The sequence below is a fragment of the Pollicipes pollicipes genome, unplaced genomic scaffold (genome assembly GCF_011947565.3).
Source record: "Pollicipes pollicipes isolate AB1234 unplaced genomic scaffold, Ppol_2.1 Scaffold_5724;HRSCAF=6776_pilon_pilon_pilon, whole genome shotgun sequence".
NCBI lineage: Eukaryota > Metazoa > Arthropoda > Thecostraca > Pollicipedomorpha > Pollicipedidae > Pollicipes > Pollicipes pollicipes.
Window position 1 is genome coordinate 5,916,276 of NW_023596746.1, and position 22,500 is coordinate 5,938,775.

General features: G+C 47.3%; 1 protein-coding gene across 1 annotated transcript in view; it reads right to left on the bottom strand.

The window, feature by feature from the left end:
- LOC119103422 (Down syndrome cell adhesion molecule) overlaps nucleotides 1-22,500 on the bottom strand; it is a 92,631-nt gene that overhangs the window by 4,556 nt on the left and 65,575 nt on the right. The window contains exons 6-9 of the mRNA XM_037226951.1: nucleotides 21,736-21,863; nucleotides 18,970-19,180; nucleotides 18,354-18,481; nucleotides 8,950-9,118 (exon numbers count right to left, since the gene is read on the bottom strand). Coding sequence (XP_037082846.1) covers nucleotides 8,950-9,118; nucleotides 18,354-18,481; nucleotides 18,970-19,180; nucleotides 21,736-21,863 — 636 coding nt within the window. The remainder of the gene's footprint in view (nucleotides 1-8,949; nucleotides 9,119-18,353; nucleotides 18,482-18,969; nucleotides 19,181-21,735; nucleotides 21,864-22,500) is intronic.

The window sequence follows — 22,500 nt, forward strand, 5'->3', positions numbered from 1 at the left end:
AAGCCTGCAGTTTGATGGTACCGCGAGCTGTGTAAATGTGAGATCACACTTATTTGACTAGAGCGTGAATCGGGGGCTCGAAATGCGCATGATCACTGGTGGTGTGTGCCAGTGGCTTGCACTAGTATTGATATGATGGGGAGTGTGCGTGCGAGGTTTGTTCTTCTGAGTGAACATTGTTTTGATATTCTTCAGTCTACTGACTCCCAATAAAATGTGATATATTGATGCCTGATATATTGATGTCTATGGATATTGATGCCTGTCTCTACCTTAATGTTTGTGTGTGAACGTGACAAAGGAATGCTGGCAAACTGGTAGAAACACTAGCACTTATATTGCAGGAGTGTACAAAGGCAAGTAGTGGTACTGGTACTTCATTATGATCTTGTCAACATTGTGAACCTATTGAGGTGTTACAGCATGTAATTAATCCATTCCATGTCATTATATCAGCAATTCATTTTAGCTGTAGGGGCTGGTGTGTGCAGCTGATTAATGGACATGCTCAGTATACGCTCGCATGATATGGCTTTGCAAAACTGTCCCTCCCTAAATAATTCTGAAAATGTAGAGCTTTGTTATTGCTGATGCACATTGTACTGTTCACAAATCTTGTATGCAGGCGGGCATTGCTCTTGATTAATCGATGTCATAGTCACCGCAACTTGCGTGGGATGCTGGGTGCTGAGAAAGGTGGAAAATATTGCTGTTGTTGTCTTGGACAGCCAGACTTGTGCCTGGTTCCCAAGATTGCTTCCCGGGAACCGGTTCCTGGTTCCTGGTTCCGGAACCAGGAAGAACCCAGGAACCAGTCTGGCAATAAGTCGGAAGATCCAGCAAGAAACAGGATCAAGCTTGACAATAAGTCGCAAGATCCAACAAGAACCAGAATTCAGCTTGACAATAAGTCGAAAGATCCAGCAAGAACCAGGATCCAGCTTCCCCAATAAGCCAAAAGATCCAACAAGAACCAAGATCCGGCTTGACATGAAGACGAAAGATCCAGCAAGAACCAAGAACCAGCTTGGATCGAACATGGGGACCCAACAAGAACCAAGATTCAGCCTGGAATTATGCTGAGGGATCCAGCAAGAACCAAGAACTAGCCTGGAATGTGCAAAGTGAGACAGCAAGAACCAAGATCCAGCTCAGGCTTACGATGGAGATTCAATTTCAGCAAGAACCAAGATCCGTTCTAAAATTACGTTCAGGAGCCAGCAAGAACCAGAATCTTACCAGGATTTCTTCACAGCAGCCGCTGCTTACACTCCCCACTTTTTCAGGTCCAGCAATATATGCTGTTCTTAATGTAAATTAACAAAATTAGGTCTATGAACATTGCTGGTTATCTGCTCAGGCTGTTCTTCATATACCACAAAACAAATTTACTGTTCTTCAATGTTAATAACGCTACACATTCACAAGAACATCAATAACTCGTCACGACACAGGTATGATGCAGACCTGCTAGGTCTGCAACTGAGCTGTTAGCTGCCAAACGTTATCCTGAAAGGAAAGGCCCGCTTTTCCGTGCGGATATCACGGAAATAATGAATCATGTACATATATATATATATATATATATATATATATATATACATATATCAGTTTACATAAGAACAGCACAAAGTGATTATCAATGAAATCACGCAACAACCACCAACAGCCCGCACTGCACTTCGCGCGCCAATGTGGCGCCACCGCGTGCCACTCATCAAGGCGGCAGATAGGGAAGCTAGTATCACATGTTTCGTTTATCTAAAACCCAAAGGGAATATGACGTCAAGGAACTAAGGCTGCTGGTGGTGAGGTTCTTCCTTGTGAGAATGCGGGACAACGGTCCTATTTTATTGACTTCTTATTGCTCACACCAAAAAACACACCATCTAACGTGTAACAATCAATTTAAATAATCTACAACAATATCAGACACAAGCAAGGTTTGTATGTGTTGAAATGCGGCTTCTGATCATACCAAATGCACTTTGGGCACATGATATGCCGAAAAGCTTGAGACGCAGCTCAAAAGAGGGGGATGAAACTTTCAGATTATTTTTGTGCAAGAATAGTTAGCATTTGCGCGTCCCTTCTAGATATTTGTTCCAGATGTTCTAGAATATTCCATTTTATTCGTTTACTCTTCTAGGACATTTTGGAGGTGGCTATGGGTACACAAATAAGCAACCACTATATATATATATATATATATATATATATAGATATATATATTAGATATATATAGAGTATAGGAGGAGCTGAGAAGAGAGAGAGAGGAGAGAGGTGGCGGGAGGAGAGAGAGAGAGTGGTATGGACAGGATTCTATATCTATATGATATTATTCTTATATATTATATATCTATAATTATATATATTAACCGTCTAGATGGTATGGAACAAATATTGATCAGCTGATAAGAATGCGTTTTTCCGAGGATAAAGATCAGCTGGCGTGGTTTCCATGGCAATGTGGAACGGCGACGCACTGCTAGTATGCGGTCAGTGTGAGGTGTGAAATCTGTGGTATGGGGAGGTGAGATGAACTTGCGTCCGATTTTAACGGAATACATGCATTGTATTAATAGCTTAGAATGCTGCCTTTGCACATCTACCAGTCACCACCATATTCTGCAGGAGCGTTTCTGGCAGATAAACTTATGACACTAATCGTGTGGAGATTTGACAAACAAAGGAGCCGTAACTGTTCTTCCTGAAAACCCCGCGAGAACGAGGAACCGAGCTGGATGTTACCGGGGTCTGTGGTTGTGTCAGAATTTATTGGAATCAGGGCCTGGCATAAGCAGGCAAAGGAGCTAAAGAATGTGAGTCAGCTCTGGCTCAGCCATACGTGCTTATAACATGGATTACAAAGAAGCGAGCTAGTTACTTGGTTGCTTAATATAACACCTGGAAACCATCCTAATATCACAGGCTACCATCAAAGCTCAGCGATATTTTTTATCCCTGCCCAGCCCACCTGCAGACCAAAGTTAGTCCCACATTGATACTGCTTTATCATGCACATAATGCATCTATATCTGTCTGAGCCTTGTGCTCAGTCTTCTTTGAGAAGCTGTACTGTTGTTACAGAGTCAGGACATGCCGTTTATTTTGCTTGTCTGTTATGTACTGATCTGCTTTTTTAGAACAAAGTATTTGGGCTATGCAGGATGACCCTTCAGGCCAATTTTTCCAAGGTCCCAAGGCTGTCAGAGTACTCCATATTCTGACCTCAGGAGTCTAGTGTTGGTAAAATAACTAGTGTGAATTGTGATACATGGTGTTTGGTATTCATGGCATGCTGGTATTTCTGTTGCTTCCCAAGGAGCTTTTGGGAACCTGGAGCTGGTATTGACAGAAAAAACAAGGGAAACTGGGAGCTGAAGCCAGTGCTTACAAAATAACTTATGGGAACCAAGATACGGGTCTTGTGTTGTTGAAAGAACCAGTGGGAACCAAGATCCAGGGTTTTGTATTGTATAAGAACCAATGGGAACCAGGATGCAGCATGATGCTTCGTCAAAAGATCCATTGGAAACCAGGATCTAGGGTTTTGTTTTGTCGAAAAAACCAGTGAGAACCAGGATCCAGGGTCTTGTTTTGTTGAAATAATTATTGAGGACCAAGATCCAGGGTTTTACTTTGTCAAAAGATCCAGTGGGAACCAGAATTCAGGGTCTTGTTTTATCAAAAGAACCAGTGAGTACCAAGATCCAGCATCTTGTTTTGTCGAAAGATTCAGTGGGAACCAGGATCCAGCATCTTGTTTTGTCGAAAAAACAGTGAGAACCAGGATCCCGCATCTTGTTTTGTAGAAAGAACCAGTGGGAACCAGGAACCAATATAAGGAACCAGGCACATGTCTGTGGACAGCATTTAGAGATATGTTTATCATGAGCCTTATGTGCACTGGTAGCTTCGTCACTTCCTTGCATTTTACCCATCCAACCATAACTACATGTACTTGCCATGTCTCCAGCCTTGCGCAAGGTCAGCATGTTTGCAGTGTCATTTCACTACATGTAAAATCTTCCTGTTGTTTTTCTAGTAAAGCAGCCTGATGGCTGCAGCATGTTGCATTCACCATGGAAGTGAAATATGTGTTTGCATCTTTCTCACCTACATTTTCTGGATTCCCGTAGCAGGCTGAGCAAGTGATGCCACTTATTGGTTGTCTGCTTTGCTGAAAGTGATTCGTATATTGTATCATGTGTTTTTGGTCAGTCATATGTCAGATGGGAGGTAAATACAAGAGCGCATGCTTAACTCATCTTTTCATGCTGGAATTTATTATGAAAGCGGCATGGATTGCAGTCGAAAAAACATATTGTTGTTCATTATGTCATGCCACAGTACAGCACCGAGATACCGCCACAATAAAGCTATTGACCAGTGACATTACACAATGTACCACATTGGTTGAGTACTCTATGTCAAGCCTGTGAGATAGCAGCTTATAATTTATGAATGACTGGTAAAAATTTATTTAACAATGCCAAAGGATTATCTACGGCAAGAATACCGTTGCACCACAGTGGTTTTATCAGGGTTAACTTATTCACTGCATGAATAATCCTAAGCAAAAAAAAAATCCCGGTAGCCCAACGTTACCATCTTTACCAAAGCAATAGCAATGCTGTGACAATCAATGCATGGCGACATTACAAAGTTATTAGTTGACGCATGACACGACATTTCCAGTTACAAACAACAACGACAATGTTGCAAATTTATTAATTTTGGCACGACACCCCATTTCCAGTTACAAATAATGACAGTGACTGCTGCACACATCACAGAATATCAATGTCAGGACTACAGCACTGCGCGCAACGATGGGTCGACAATGAAATATTGACAAAATCATCAACAGCACAGCAGCAACAGCAGCAGCACAGCATATCGTGCTTTGATAATTATCTGTCATAAAAGCTAGCGATCGCTACGTTGCGCATGTAAAACAGTCCACGGAAGCTTTTCTTACGGTCAGCACCAAGACAAAAAATCCACAAATAACCCACCCACTAATTCGCCCCCCGACACAGCCCCCGCGACGAGAAGTGGCCGGTTGGCTTCAGCTTTCGTGCGTTTCGAGCTGTTCGTAAGGTCTGGTTGCCAGATGCTGCCAGGTTTTGCTGTCGTCACAAACCCATTTCCTGCCGCCATCAAACGACGACCTAATGGGGCCCATTTTTAGAAACTTTGAAACTTTGCTACCAAGCGTCGTTTTTGAACCTTGAATGCTTACCAATAGTTACAAGGAGGCATTTCCCATCATATCTGATGCCTAGCTCAATGTCTTCAAATGTGGAACATTCCCATTAAACGTCATTTTGTCCTGACGGTCACTAAGATCGTCGCATTTCCTTCGTACATTCTGCGTGTCAGTCCCGTGTTATGTGAGCTGCGAATATGCTTCTCGGCGGCCGTTCTGCAGATGCATGGTGATTCTTATTGAGCACGTCACCAACGTGGCAGCAGTCAGTACGGTGCGCACAATCACAGGACATGCAGTTGGACTTGTGCACTACGCTGGTAAAGGTCAGCTTGAAAGGATCTTGTGCATCTTATTTATTGTGAGCAAACTGGACACTTTTGGGCTTTGTAGGAGACGACCAGTTGGATGTTGTCTTCAGGGTGGCGTTCTGTGCCATTTGTGGTGATGCAGTCCGCAGTACCTTCTTGTTCTTGAATCGGGGCGTCCACATGGTTTTCTGGTAGACCAGTCTGTGGGTGCTGCCAGAAGGTGTCTTGTCAGCTGTTGGTTGGCAGCTTTGTTCCATCTTCCTCCGAATGTGGATGACGATTGCAGCAACACTGTGCTTGCTGTTGGTAAGTATTTTTTTTAATCTGGAGGTCCAGGAGCAACGGGTTCCAGGACGAGTAGTTTTAAAACGCACGATATACCTCCGCAGGCCCATATAACGCTCCTTGAAGCGCTCTGAGAACCACCGCCGTCCGCTCAGGCAGTGTCCGTGTTGGTCGACTTCCAGTGTGCTTGAGTCCGGAAGTTCCTAGTGGAGGCATCCACGTCAACATCTAGATGTGGTGCTTTGCTGTTGACGCTCGCCTCCCCAGTAAACTTTTGCACGGCGGCCTCATTAACTTGGCTCTTTTGAAGCCGCTCATAAACAGCTAATTAGGTGCGTATATACCATGAATTCCAAGAAATGCACACAAACACACACGGATATATATATATATATATATATATATATATATATATATATATATACATAACCAACCTCAGATATACGAACTGCACGAATTCAGGCCAAACAGGGAACTAACCCGTGTTATGGGCCATGTGTGAAATCTCGGCATCCCAGACAACATCTTGAAACCAGCTGTGCGGTGTAGACGAATACATCATCCACAAATGACCTAGTGAGTGCAGGGCCGTGCGACGCTCAGGGGCGCGAAGGGCGACCGAAAGGCGGCCATGTCGTCTTTCTATCATTCTGTTTTATTTGCAACATGCTGAAGCCTACGCCAAGCGATTTAAATTCTGCGCACAGCATGCCGAAGCCCACACAGGGCTTCGGCAAAGCCATGAAATCATCGGCTTGTACCGCAATTTTTATGCAGCCTGCAAAGTATCGTTTTTATGGGCGTATAATGTTGTCGGAGCGTAAACTGTTCCGTACTACTGGAGCCCCTGTCAAATGCACATCTCCTAAAATATGAATTCAACCAGTCATGTCAGCGCCTGAGACAACTGGATTTCATAGCATAGGAGGGGACCTCTCCGTCATCACGCCGGACCCGTACTGCCATTGCCTCTCAATGACCGGAAACACGATGCATTGAGAGCCTTTCGACATATGACTGTGTTGTTTTCTGTTCGTGAGCACAGGACGTACAGATTAGGAAAGACCTTAACTGATGGCACATGACAAAGCACTGCCTAAGTCCTCCCACCCACGTGGCATCGCATTATGTACCAATCGATCGGACTTGGTCTTCATAATACGTAAGGCATTCCTGTTTACCTTGGGAGCGTTATTCATTGTATGGCTGTATATCCTGCCTGTTCAGTCACATGAAATCCCATTTGTCCTGCCTGTGCATGTATATGCATGCCTTTATACCTGTCCGTGCCGTATATGCATGCCTATATATGCTGAACATGTACAGATATTATACTTATCAGCCATCATAGTATGTCCCCTACAGTATTTGCTGTCGCAGACGAGTCAAATACAGCAGGAGTGCTTCCCTCTGTCGCAGAAAACCGAACGCCATATCACGCATCTACCGACATCATACCGCAGCAGGCAGGGAATAATGGAGCCGCGCTAGTCCCGGCCTTGTATGTGAACATCCTCATATTCTAACTTCCGCCGTCCGCATGCATGCACTGACAGTACACTCCAACGCACCACCGCACTCATGCCCTCCTGTGAGCATATTCACCACGGAGAGCGTGCTGCCCATGGCTCAGCATTCGTCGGGAAACAATGACGGGCGGTTTAGTCCCCGGCAAATGTTTTTTTTTTTAATCTGACGCGGGAGGGGGGACGGTCAACAGGGCATCATTGGATGAGTTATACTGAGAGACTGTAGGGTCATCAATGACCCATGAACTACGGATACCTGCCTGCAGGCGCGCCGGCGATGTGCGTATTAACGGTCATTCATCCGCAATCATACCAACTACAATTATACTAAAACCAGCTGCATTCATCCTCAATCCTATCAATTACAAATATACCAAAACCCACTGGTCCGCTATCGCGTCGCATGAACGCGGCACTCTTGTTGCGTAACGATTTTTCTCTGGGCGCTAGATGGTTTCCATATACCATGCCGTTATCTGAAGACAAGGCCTGTCCATGCCTCTAGGCTCTACCCGATCCATATTTACGTGTTTGGCAATTCGCAGTTTGGTTGTCTGAAATACTTCAATTTGTTATGCTGACAAGCCTGTCCCGATAAATCGCCAAGAAAAAGGCCGCCATTCTTCTCTCTGTAATGGAAGATGCCATCGAGGCGTCCCATATTGGATTCGCGCACAGAACGTACTATGCCATGAATTCACAGCGCGGCCGCCATAATGTGGCAAGGAAATAGTGGACTCGTCCTGCGGACACGTCTTTCGACGCAGATCGCACATAATTCAACATTGCGCTACATGGATCAGCAAAAGCTGAGCTTGAATGCAAGGTTATCATTGTCGCACTGTATGTATCCACTTGGTTGTGAGTGATTGGTGTTCGGCCATGGCACAGTCAGCCGGGGCACATCCAGCCAGGACACTTCAGCCAGGACACATCAGCCGGGACACCGCCAGCCATGGCGAAGCCGGTGGGGACCCGGCCGCGCCGGCGAGCGGTCGGCCGTTTGCCGCCGGCTGGCCGAGTGACGGCCGGCGGAACACGACGCTTAGCGCCGTCGCACCGGCCGCCCGCGGCACCCCCGGCCGGATATTGGCAGCTGCCGGCAGAAGGCCGCCGCGGAGGCTAATTATCAGCCGGTGGCGCGCGTCAGTGCGCTGGCACAGTCGGCGTCATCCGCACGCGACTTGCCCGGCTGTTTTGGAGCTGCTGACGCGGCGCCAGCCACCCGTCCCATGCTGATGTGGAGCTGAAAGAGGTTGCGATCTCCTGCACCCGAAAGCCTTGGACTCCATGAAATGTGCTTTGCAGAGTACACCGACTCGTCACTTAACGCCTCCACTCTGTGGCGCGCGCAGCCATGTTCTTCAGCGCCTGCTTGATCGGAGCGGTTTCCAGTGCTACTCAAGATTAAACACAACTTCCCGAGCTTTTTCTCCCAGACAGGAGCCACTCCTTGTCAAAGTGACAGAGGAGGAAACATTTGGCAAACCGTCGGCGCCTCCGCCGGACACTGTATCAACAACAGAAGAGCCGTGGGCCAAAAGGCGCAGAGGGCTGTGGCGACCCGATACCAGCCATGCCCCCCTACGGTCCGCTCCCGCCGACTCACCATTGAGCACGTGTACGCGGCTGGTGGCCGGCCGGGCGTTGGACGGTTCGCACGTGTAGACGCCCGAGTCGGCCGGCCCGGCCCGGCGCACCAGCAGGTGGGACGTGGTCACTTCGCCCTGCTCCGTCACCACGCTGATGCCGCCGCGGGCAGAGTCGTACCTGATCACCTGCCGTGCGGAGGACCGGCTCAGTGGAGCGCACCCCGCCGCCGCTCCCGACAGGCGGGAACTGCCAGGTAAGGCAGCACTGGTCAGCCGTTGTTATTTTACCAGTATGGCTATCAGCACATTGTAGGTCAGAGGGTCTGGGGCACCCTATTGAGCGTAGCTTAATGATCATGCAACAAGGTTCTTAAAATGAGACTCTCCTTTCAGATCAGGATCTGACGGCACACGCACGTTCCTAAATTATACTTGTCTGCTTAACAATGCAAAGTTTGCTGTCCCAGATTCTTGCTCAACAGCTAAGATTTTCAACTCGAAATTCCTCCAACTTATTTTCTAAAATTCTGGTGTGTTGAATTTTTGCTTTTATTTGATTACATGTCAGTTTTGTACACCCCTATCAAAGCCTTATTGTTTCAGATGGGTTCACTCTGATTTCACCCATGTGTAGTCAAAGGATCTGTTTAGTAAACTCTGGTAAATTTGGTGAATCTGGCGAACTCTGGCCCTTCTGTGCCATTCCATGTAAAATCAGTCAAAACCAGGACCTTTATTGTTGGGTAACATTGATTTGAACATGCGCGCTAACAAATTTTCGCAACAACAGCCTTGACGCCCGGCGCTGCAGTCTCCGTAGGCCGCGCTACGTCGGCTTGCGGCTATGACGCTAAGCGATGGCCAATGGGCAAGATGACGCAGCTCGGGGACGATAGCTGGTTAACTAGGTCAATCGGCATGTATATTTAAGGTAGTACAAAAGTAAACTAAATGCTACCTAAATCTGAAAAGTGGGGACCAGTTAACATTGCTGCCCTCCAACCCCCCCCCCCCCCCGTTCCCACACCCATGGTTTCCTTTCACTTGGAAGAAGTAGGACTGTACTCCAGCCCATCCACTCTGGGAGCATAGTCTGTCAAATACGGGGATAATCCTACTGTTTAGCGTGCTTTCGCAATAGCTATGGCCTTTCCTCAGCTTGCTCTGGGGGCTGGGGGTGGGGTGGGGCTGCCAAACTAAAGCTCTGCTTGGTACCAGCGAAATGCTTGGGAACCAATAACGGGTGAATCTTACCCCAACTATCCCTCCTCCCAGTCGTGTCACTGCCCCTACAACCAAGTAACCTAGGAGATACGGGCCTGAAAACTAAGAGAGTCAGAACGAGCTGAGCTCTCCCCCATCTTTCTGAAAAAAAAATTATCTATGGCCCAGTGGGCGTTGACTGGAAACAATGGCCTAACAGGGCTGCCGTTGCAGCCCCCCCCCCCTCCCCCTCCAGTTTGGGAGAATTTACATAGTCGTTAACTCCACATATTATTTTCACGGGACTTCATTCATTCAGGTCACAAGGTAGTTGTAGTGCCCCAAGGAAGTGCTTACACGATTTCTGCCCCAAAGTTTTTCAGATGCTACCCCATGTTTGGTGGTGTACCTCAGTGCTGCCCCAACGCTATCTGAACAATATATGTCATATTTTATGGGCGGGCATGTGGACCGGGGAAAGAACTGTACGAAATGACTGCCAGACCGGAGTACTCATTTTGACCAATTGCAATGTGTTTGAGGCGATCCCCTCTGCGCACCACCGCAGATATCATGTTTAAGATCCAGAGCCACTGAAAGGCAGGGACCAACTGGTTATGCTTCAGCTCCAATGTCATTCTTCATGGTTTCAAGATTTGATCAGGTTGAACGAATTGTTGTATGTCAGGGTATTTTTTGGTTTGAAAATAAGAACCTTTTGGCTAAGAAAAACCTTTCCAAGTGTTGCGTACCTTTCAAAACTAAGCACACACAGAACATGGCTATCTGGCATTGAAATATCCATTACAGCCATCAACTTTTTCCAACCAATTCACAAAAGTAATATGAAATAGGTTCATGCCGCGATAAAAAGCACGCTCACCTTGCTGTCAATGTGTACTGATATGTTTGCCATTGTTAGTATATATCTAAAAAATTGTCTTTCTTATCCTGCTTTTTTTCTCGGTATACTATTGTCGATAAGCTTGGACCTTCCGAACCTAGAATTACATTCCTGGTAAAGGTCATCGTCCGTTATCTGGTCAACACCAAATCTGAATTGTCAAATCAGAATTGTATTGTTTGAATTGTCAACGTCTAATCTCATTGTACTGTCTGAATTGTCAACGTCAAATTTGATCGCACTGTCCACATTGTTTCGGCATTGATTATTGGCCTGGTCATTCAGGCTTTGGTACTGAAGGATGTGTTTACCTTTCAAAGCGTCGAATGGTCAACCTTGTGTACGTTCTTAAGGAGGAATACGGTTGAGTTTGTTCTGTTTGCATTTATGTAACAGCAAAACCATATAAGTAAAACTGTCGGAGATACAATTTAGGTCATGCTTTAACTTGCCGGGTTTTAAAACACGAAATGAAAGGAGATCCCTATGCTGAGATTTTCGCTATTGTCAAGTTTTGTCAAGTCTTGCCCGAAATTTGTAATCTATGTATATTGCCATCTATGGAGCGTTTTAGGAGGAAGTGGAAAACACCGACTCCAAATCTTAGGATTTGCCAGCTGCATTTCTTTGTTTGTGTCAGTTTTCCTAAGACTTCATTTAAGTTTCTTTCGGGTTTTAGATAAAAGTTAAAGGGAGTGTGTCTGGTCAAATTGGTGTTTTCCATTGTGTACGTAGGATTGAAGAGAATTTTGACGTAAATCGATAGGAATAGTTTGTTTCCGCAAATTCGCCTCCATTGACCAAATATTTCAAAATTGCACCAAGATTTTTTACCCGTAGCACAAAATTATCGGGCGATCCCAAAACGTTTTTTCAGCACTAATTAACCGCTCATTTCGCAAACGTATCGATAGAGGCGGCAAGTGATCTTCCGATAAGTGACTACGTCAGCACTGACAGCAAAGAGGCCAGAAAAGTATAGCATGGAGGCCAGAAAATAGTATGGCATCAATATCACCAAACCAAAATCACGTTACCTGCACGTTTTTTGACAGCGTTGCAGCCTTATTGACCTTTCTATCCATGTTCATATCTGTAGTGAAAAATAAACTCACATGAGCTTAGGAAACATTGATTCTGATCTTCATATTGATCTCAGATCGGACGGCACGCGGTGGCTAAAATCGATCAGCGATTGCTGAACTCCACGGCCTTAAAATATTCGGCATGGATTTTCTGTGAAGCTTAGCATTGCTGCAGTCAGGAGAAAATACAGATTCTGTTGAAAGGAGAGCAATCCTAATGTCCCACATACCTTGTGACAAGGCCAAAATTATCTTACAGACTGACGTAATGCTTATGCTTGGTACAAACTCACAAGGAGATACGCACCACAAGTCCATTTCCTCTGAATTCTCTACAAAGCCCCGTAACACTCGGAGAGTTAATTTGAACCCCACGTGTACTTCCAGGATAACTTCCGAACGGCACGTGGTAGTGATGCCAAACTTTGCATAGCCAGCAATTAAAATGCCGACCGTTTAATCATAAATATGCAGGTAAAACTTCTCAGGTCACTGAACTATGACAGGCCAAAGTCAAACCATGACTGTCAGCGAAGGCATTTCCTAGGGCACCGTTCAACCTGATATGACAACGGAGTGTTGGACGAAACCACACATAATTCAAATAGTCACTTAGACAGGTGAATTCAATGTTACTACTTATTCCAATGAACTTGAACATCATGGTTAGGCTGAGTATAAACTTTTTTTTTCTCTCTGGAGAAATTGCTGAGTTAGGTAGTTGTTGACGCTCGTTTCGAATTCCTTTATCATAGAAAGATCAACTGAACTCTTATAAAAGTCAGAGGAGATCAACGGCCTAAAATGATCCCGATCAGCGCTTTTGAGATAACAGTACCGCATTATCTAATTATAAATACTTGCGTAACTTAAAAACAACAGTCTCGTAGATTTTGGTGATCATGACCTTCTGAAGCTCAAAAAAGGTCACTGCTCTAAAAAGTACCAGTCACCTTGCCTTAGAGGGAATGACCCGACGGCCATGACCTAAGCACCTCAGAATTTCACACAAGGGGTTTACCAACAGATGTACCTACCCTGAAAACTGATGTCACCTACGATGTTTGATATCTGAGTGTGGTCAAATTGATCCCCCACCACCTCTCACCCCACCCGAATTTGTACTATTCAACCAGCCACCGGGCGCGTGTGCCTAGATAGTTGTGATCATTCCCGCTGCCGGAGCCCACGTTCAGCATGGCCGACCTCGCTAGCACTGCAGTGCAGCGACTAACACCCAGAATCCTGGCAAGCGAACAGGCTGACATTAGCCGGCACAGCGGCCGGTCCGTTGGAAGGCTCCGTATTGTGGTTCCTCGTCGTTATCAGCAACGAATGGCATGACCAAAGGCACCGGCATGGAGGTTTGAGGGGGAGGAGATTTCGAAAAGACACCAACTGCCGCCAGCGGCAGCCGGACCAGATGTACGATGTCACGTTTTCCATGACTCCATTATGACCCTTGAGCGTCGTCGTAAGTCCCCTAGACGTTTTTTTTTTCTTCGGAGTGTCGTGAGACAATCCAAATCGTCCTTTCAAGGGTAAAAATGACGCTTCAGAAAGTCCAGGGTCAAAGTATCTGATACAGGAACAGTACCTGATAAAATATTATCTAAATGAGCCGTTTCTGGACTCATTGTGACGCTTTTTAGAAGGCTGAAGCCGTGGGAAACTCACTGGATATTTTTTCTCAGTGCATGGCAGTAAAATGGTACTTGACCTTTAACACTTTTGACTTTGAAAGCGGTCGTAGCCTTTTATACTCCACATTTGGTCAGAATTCATTGTCCATGCATGGTTGGGTGGCTATGATCACTAAGTAATGTCATTTGTGGCAGCAATGATTAGCCTCACGCATTTGTTGCATACTATTTTCGTCATAACCTTCAAAATAGCACTCTGACCTTAATGTGAGCGTTTCATCTACAGACAAAGCTTTGGACTACGATAGAAAGACTATAAGTTCACAAGGAAATATTCATAGCCCTAACGCTAGTTAAGTCTGAAAGGGCCTAGTTCCCGAAGATTTGTGTCACGTTTATCAGGAATAATAGCAAATAGCAGCGACTGACTGACTCCATCCACCGATGATAAGGAATAAGATGAGGCCAGTTCCGGCTCTGACTTCAGTAATCACAACATTGTTTTGAGTATGCTGCGATAACGATTAAAGAAAATATGGCTTAACACGGAGTCGAATTCCCTTACGGTCCATTGTGGTTATACCTAACTTGGTTCAGAGGAGTCACGTATCAGAGCATGATATTCATTACGAGAGGCACCAACGTTTCTGACTGCAGTTGTCCAGTACTACAAACGCTTCGCAATAAATATCCTTGGCAGAAACGCGGAGGCATGAATCTGCGTAATAGCTGGTAATCATTGTGGCATTCGGGGCTTCAACTGCGTCGTGATAACAGCCCGCAGTCTGTTAAGGAGATGGAAAAAACTGCATGCCATCACTCATTGTCATTCACGAATTTTACTTTGTAGTTAACTTGCCTACCTCGTCCTCCCTGTTTTCCCTGCAGCCTATTGGGCGTTTTACCCCGTGTCTACCGCGCTCCAAGGGAGTGTCCCACTTTCGGAGCATATTTGAAAAAAAATACCCTAGCAGCCCTCAAGGCCAGTTGCCCTTAACAGCACTGGTAGTGCTGCTGCAACTCAATCAGGATGTAATGGGGATATCAATTATAAGTAATTCCGAATCCAAGTCACGCTGCCAACGTTTTGCCGCAGTACTACACTCCTGTCTTCCTTGGTATCCCCAAGCTGAAGCCGCAGACCGCGCCAGCCGCGGTTGCCGCGCCTGCCGTCGCCATGACACCTGCGGTCGTCAAGACGGCGGCAGAATTTGCTAAGGGCATTCGTTAGCTGTTGCAGACTAAAGGTACCACTTTTGAGTTGTTTTAACCCGCACATTGTGGGCCTGCGGGCTTAAAAGTGGCACCTCTGTTAGTACGAATGACGTCAGCTCAAATGACGTCTGTGATTGGCACAGGGCGCGGCGAAGGCCATTTGTTCAGAAGTGCATTGGTTGCAGTTTGAACCAGTGCGTCACTGTACACCATGTAATACTCAGTTTCCCAAAGCCACCATGAAGTTCTCAGCTGTCCGAACAGAAAGCTTGCATCGAAAAGTCACCATGATAAAGTGAAAGGGAAAAAATCGAAAAGCCATCATGTAACATTTCGTTGAACTCGCGTAATAATAGTCTCATGTTTGCATATCTTTTCCGTAAAAAGTGTTTCAAACTTTTGCAGCATCTATTTAACAAGTATTTTGGTGAATTAGTGTATTGTTTAACGTTACAGAGCACACACGTTGAAAAAGCAAAGCAAATTTAAAGTATTACTTTCATGGTCGTAAGCAGTAGACCCAAAAATATTTCTCCCGCCGGAAATGATATTTCAGATGAAATTCTGAGCTATTCAGGAATTCGAGAAAACTGTCATTACCCACTCCATTGGAAGCTCCTGATCTAACAAAGCGTGAAAAGTACACAAAAACATGGCATGCTTCCTTAAATCTTCATGTAGTCCTATGCCCTGCCCTGTATCTTTACATTTCCTATCCCATTGTCGTTCCAAGAAATCATGTTTACCGTTGATCGTAACAAGTACCAGAAAAGTTGAAATATTTACGGATGCACTCAAACCACAGTGCGATACAGTACAGCCAGCCAGAACACGAAGCACTTGTCTCGACGAAATCTTGGTTGATTACCGAGTAACTCAATGCCAAATAGAGCATATTCTGAGCGAAAGAACAGTACCGTGTCGTCACGTCTAATGGTTGTTTTTACCATGCTCACAAAAGCACTCCCTGAAACGCATTCAGAGTACCTCAGGTATTAGTGCAGCCAGGGGGGGGGGGAGGAGAAAGGCTAATGCAACTTTAACACCCCCCTTCGTCAATCTCAGAGCGCAATTTTTCACCACGATACTGCTAAATATGATTTCGAACTAAATATTATTTCGAAATCTGGTGATCAGGGGCACTTTTTTGGTTTTAAACCTCATAGGCACTCCCATGGGCTGCGATGTCCAGTGCCCAATAGCCGCAATTTAGTAGAAATACTAGCGGATATCCGATTACACATGCACGGTACACAACGGAAACAGTTGTTCAAGGCATCATGCAAACCGACATCGATAGCTCCTCGATGCACTGGGTGCCACAACTATTAGCGTTTGCAGGGTGTGTTTGTCTGTCCGCGGTGTGTCGATACTGCCAACGGGGCTGAGACTCGCTCGTCGATATATAAAGCCCCTGTCGAAAATCATGGTAGCCGCTCTTGTCGCACGTGGTGGCTGCATCCCTGACCGTAAGAAAACCGGTGCGGAAACGTCTACTAAGAGCTGACGCAGCAGTGAAATGCACCAAGGCTCCACTGAATTATGCAGAAGACGTGCGCCGCTGGCTCGGAGGGACTGTGCGGAAAGGAAACACATGCGTGCAAACTAAAAAAACACGGATGTTAGCAAACGGACAACATTGCTGCTGTTTCGCCCTTGGGACCCAGAGAATGATGGGAATAGCACGGCTACGTATAATCCGCAGTAAATCAGTGCGCCGATAGAGCCCAGGGCTGTTATCCGTCAGATGGCGACAACTTCCCGTTCGTCTCCACTGTTTCATTAGCCACGCAAGCCCGACCACGGAACATGCATGCCGGCACAGCAGCTGACCGTCCTCAGGCGGCAGCTCAGACCGGCGGCCACGCCCCGCTCCCGGCGGCGGCGGCGGCGGCGGCAGACGGCCGGGCCGACTTTGTCGCGTGGGAACGCGCTGGCGTCGCCGGCCCGCCCGAGCCGAGCCGAGCCGAGCCGCCGGCGCCGGCGAGCGCGCGGAAAATGCCCGCTGGCTGCCACCCGGACGGCGGGCGGATTTCGCAGCAAGAAGCGGCTCTCAGGCGCGAGTGGCGGTAAAAGTGGCGAAGAGCCCGGCGCGGCGACACGAGGCTGTGGTTTTGGTGCCGGGGCGCCACCGGGACGACGCGTAACCGCCGACCTCAGCCTTTGAGGGCGCCGCCACCTGCGCTGGACAGCGCTGTCTGGGCGTGTTGCGGACGGCGCTTTGCGCTGCGAATTGACTATAAATCAGCCACGTGGAGGGTCGGCAGCCGTGCGATTGATGCATATATCTTGACACTTTGGTGCTGGAACATGCAGTGACAGCTGAAATGACCGGTCCTTCGTCACATTAATGTCGGCGCGCCCCCAAAATCAATAGCAGATCAACTCATATGAAATGCAATACACTCAAAGAATCAGATGGATTATGTATTAAGGGCACAGGAGCCATCTAAAAGTTTGGTCGTCAGTGGAATAAAAGCCCATCGGCGGAAGGTAGACTGATTGATGCGTTTACATTTGTGAACGTTGGCAGGTAGCGCCAAAGTGCTTTATGATCATCTCAGGAGGTTTGCGGTTCGAGATAACTCACAACCCGGAAAGTGAAGGAGCTGGGGGTGTGTGGGGAAGGGGAGGGGGGACAGCGCTAGCGCCTTCATCTGAATTCCCGCACGTTCATGTGTTTTAGGAATCGATGCTGCTTCCGTGCAAGCGTTGACCCAACATTTAAATGCAAGCTATATGACTGAAAAAGGTGCATGCCTCACAAACTCTTCGAAGTCAGTTGCAATATGGACTATAGGGGATACTTCAACATTGATGCATTTAACCTCACTTTCTTTTTACTTCAATATGGGTCGATCTGTGTTGGAACTGCCTAAATAGGTGAAAACTTGGGCCAGTCGTAGTCAAAAGAATCTTTCAACTCAGCAACACTCACCGCCAAGGAGCTAAATAGTTTTCCAACGCTTTCGAGTAATATTCCACGAGATACGGACCATTCACCAGTCCATGAGCAGTTTTCTCAGACATTCATATAGCAAAACTGGCTTTGCGCAGCCGACACGCCTCAGCGCCGCATTGCCAGCTCTGTCGCGCGAAAATGAGCCTGCAAACATGAATTGAGACACAAGATTCCAAAACTTTTCTGCATCATCACGGCGCTGCCTGATCTATACACGACGCCAGTCTATGAAGATCGGAACAAGGGCCCTTACGTTGCGTTTGAAGCGTCCCTGCGCGCGTAAACTCAGTGCACCATGTAATTGGTCGCTCCCGCCCCGTCCCAAGCGGTCAGGGTTGAACGAGGCCAGCCTGCATACATATGCATGGCTTGCATGACTGGGTCAGATGTGACGCACTCTGTGACCCACCTGTTCCTCGTGGTACCAGAATATGAACTCTGGCGGCTGTGGGGAGTTGGTGACCACGCAGGTCAGGTTCAGCACACTGCCGTGGTCGACGAACATGTCCGGAGGCCCCAGTATGCTGGCCTCAGGCACTGAAAGCCGCCGGCACAGCCCGGTCACACAAGACGGGACGAGACGTCCATAGGCACAGTGTGGTTTCAACAAAACGCCTGAGGATGAGGACCCACACACAGCCCGCTGTGGCAAAAGTTCCACAGTCCACGGTGGCAATACGCTCCACAATCTTACAGTGGATGTCAGTACGCCCACAATCCCTCCAGCGACGCCCACGCCGGCACGTCGGCTTCCATTACACAGATCGCCCGCGACGCGGCTCCGACCGGCGGAACCCAACTGTCCAGCGCACAATGGGTCCGCGGGGAACGAAGACGCATCGCAGGCCGCGAGCCGCGCCGTCGGCCCCGTATCAAACGTCGATTATGCGTGCGCGGGCGCGGCCGGTCCGCCGGGGTCGGCGCAGAAAGATGGAGCGGGTGAGGGACTCGCGGGTCTGACGTTTGGGGCGCCTGGCGGGCGCGACCCGCGCCGTCTCCCCCGCAGCGCGGGTGCTAGTGCTCACCCACGACCTTCAGGTACACGGAGTACGAGATGAGCGGCTGCGTGGAGATCTGACACTCGTACAGCCCCGTGTCGGCCTTTTGTGCGAACTTGATCATGAGCGTCCAGTCGTTGCGCGCCGCGTCGCGGGCCACGTGGAAGCGGGCGTCGTTGGTGTAGGTGTCGGTGCCTGTGGTGAGGATGTGTAGGTCCCGGCTCCGGATCCACGACACCTGCCGACGAGGTGCGTGTGTCAGCGGGGCGGACAGGTGTCGTGTCGCCTCGCAGCCGCGCGCGCTGCGACTTGCTGTGTCCGACTGCACGCTGCTGCGCCTGCTGAGTGACAGCAGCGCGCCATACGACCTGCTGCACCTGGGGGACGCGACAATGAACAAGCTGCGCCTCGGCAGCACAACACCCGCCATACGTTCCAGTTACTGGATAACAACAACAGGGAGCGCACCGCAAAACGTAGTTTAGAACGGCAATGCTTTGATGTGGCTTCCGTATGGAAACATATAGTACAACACGCATACACACACGTTCGCTCGCTCGCTCGCTCACTAACACGCACGCACGTATGCACGCACGCACGCACGCACGTACGCACGCACGCACGTCTATTCGCATTATTTCCGTTTGTGGGCACACGTATGTTGAACACTGTAGGCACACGACCAGAATGGTCTATTATGAGCATCGACCCGCTCGCTACGTACTTCCCTAAGTCTTTTCTTCGTGTCTGATGAACAATAAATAAGGGCATACAAACAGACAACAAAATCCTGTCATCCGAGCGCTTAGCTTCCTTCGTGAAAAAACCTGAAACTCGACTAAAACTATCGGTGTGAATTAGCTGCAATGACTAGAACTAATGTTTTTATTGAAAAACAATGAAAGACCGTAAAGTGCCACTTGGCACCAGACTTGTGTTGATTCATTTTTTAACAAGATTGGGACCGACTCATAGACTTTGTGATCGGATTCAGCCCATGACTCATTCTGTTCCAAAATGTTCGATTCAGTTTAGTTCAGGTTTTTTACTTGCATCGGGTCATTTGACTTCTGACTCACGTAGCTTGCAAATCAAAGCCCTGATGAAGTTCTGGCTTGTTGCCTTATGACTCGTGGGCGGTATGACTCATTGATATATATATATATATATATATATATATATATATATATATACATATATATATATATATATATATATATATATATATATAACATGGTATGGAAAAATAGACACTTATATCCTAGTGGCAAGTTTGCAGCGTGAACCTAGCAAATGCAGTGCATCGAATTGTACCTTTCATGTAACCTGTTACCAACCTGCACTCTCACGTCTCAGCTCTAGAATAGCATGGTCTAACTGGCACGTACGACCCAGACCCATTAATTATAAGGCATGCAATGTGGACTAGACTGCACAAAACCTGATAGTTGGCTGTCCTCACCCGCCAATTGACAGCCAAGTGCAGTTGCATGCCATTCGTATTGAAATTGATGGTATGCCAGGAATTCAACATAGGATTGCAGCCCTTGCAATTGCCGTTAGCTAGCATAAGTTACTAACATTTATGAACGTACCCCTCTTCAACAATAAGCATTGCGAATTACAATTACGTTTCTCACAAACAAGCCCATCACAGATCCATTCTACTCGACCCCCGCCTTCCAGTCAGCAAGGAACTGAACTGACCTAAACTGAATTGAACCTCTGAGTTTGAGATCAGGTAACGCAGGCGCCGACTGTCGTTTCCGTCAGGATACCTTAAACTCATCTCATCAGGTCACTCTACGATGAGTTAAGGGCCAAATCAGGTTTCCGAGCTGTGCAGAGGTTAGAGTACTATGTACCAATCGCATTCCAAGGCTACTAAATTTGGAGGACAAATTCTCAATTGCAAGTTCCGTGGTGCGTAGAAATAGTTATTGATGCAGGCCCTGGGAGGTCACATACGACATACAATCCGCGTTTGAGACGAGACGACCTTGCCACTATTGCTGTTTTTCATATAGCCTCAGCAAAAGCATGCTTCCAGCCATTCAAGCAGTGGTGAATGAGGGGCCAGGCATGGCTTAGTTTATTGTTGTAACAACTGACAAAGAACAATGCGACCCCACCTTGGATAATATAGGTAGCGGACAATGTTTTACTTATTTTTAGCGTAGAATATATAAATAAAGGATGTATGTACTATGTGATATCCTCTAGTTCCTGGCCGAAATTTGCCAAACTTAGGTTCAGAATTAACAATGCTCTGTTTGACGCTTAGAAATTGCAATAGCAAATTTTGTGCTGATTTTGAAAAGGGCTTTATAACTTGTGCTGGCGCTGGCCATTCTAACACTGAAATGGCCCGCTAATTTGTTTGGGGAATTCTGTGCTTCCTCGCATTGTCATTTTTGTTTTAACCATGTGACTCACTGACAAAACATTGTTAGAAATGATCGGCTCACAATTCTGTTCATGAAATTTAGGAAGAATGTGATTCAGCTCATGACTCAAAAGCGGTATTTTCCTAGTGAGCCCACCCAGCTCACAACTCACCTCAAAACGACTGACTGAGGGCTTAATTTATGACTCAGCTCGAGACGTATAAAAACCTGTTTGTCATAACTGGCAATGCTTCCGCCGATGACCCTGTGCCAACAGCGCACCGTACACCGTTGGACAAATTTGGCGCAAGAGATGACGCAGCCACGTGCCGAATATCAGCATTGTGGCGGAATATCTGTTCCACGCCCGGCCCACCACGATGGTCCGACTGCCCATAGCCCTTACTGTTTTGTTGTTGAGCCGCTTCACTTTGCAGTGCAGATGAGCCGTCTTGCCCTGAAGTGCCGTCACGTTTCTGGGAGTTGTTGTATCAAAGAACGGCGACTCGAAGGTATGGCGAATCCAGGCTTGCTCTGAAAGCGGATCAAGCGTGTCTCAGACCCGGTAGACACAAAACAAAGTGAATCGAAGAGCTCTTGGCACGGCGCCAAAAGATAGAGCTGTTGCGAATAGAGCTTAAGATGTGCGCGGTTAATGAAGCAGAATGACAGCAGAACATCATTCGAAGCACAATGGTTTGGATAATGGTAAGCATGAACTGACTTCAAAAGTGCTGTATGACGTGTAGACGTCACAGACTAGCTCTCGCGAGACCCATATGTAACATCACAAGTCACGGACGGAATGGTCACACCTCCGACAGCATGGGGATAATGCGTTGTTGCAGGTACGCTTAGTTGTTTGCAACATCCACTCCATTACTGCCCCGCACACTGTTTTAATGGGAGATCGCTCCGCTGGGGGCGTAATGGCCGAGTGGGTGTTGCCTTCGGCTCCCATGTGGGGGGGGGGGGGGGGGCCTGGTCCCCGTTGGCCCATGGCTGCTGGGCGCCAATATGGTCACTGCAGTCGCTGAAGTTCCATACAAAGGTTCGTGACGACGCGCAACGCGTTCCCTATGACAAATACTGATCGCCATGTTGTTACTTAACATGTTGTAAGACCGCACAATAATGCGAGGGAGCTTTGTTGTGTGTGTAGCGACACAGA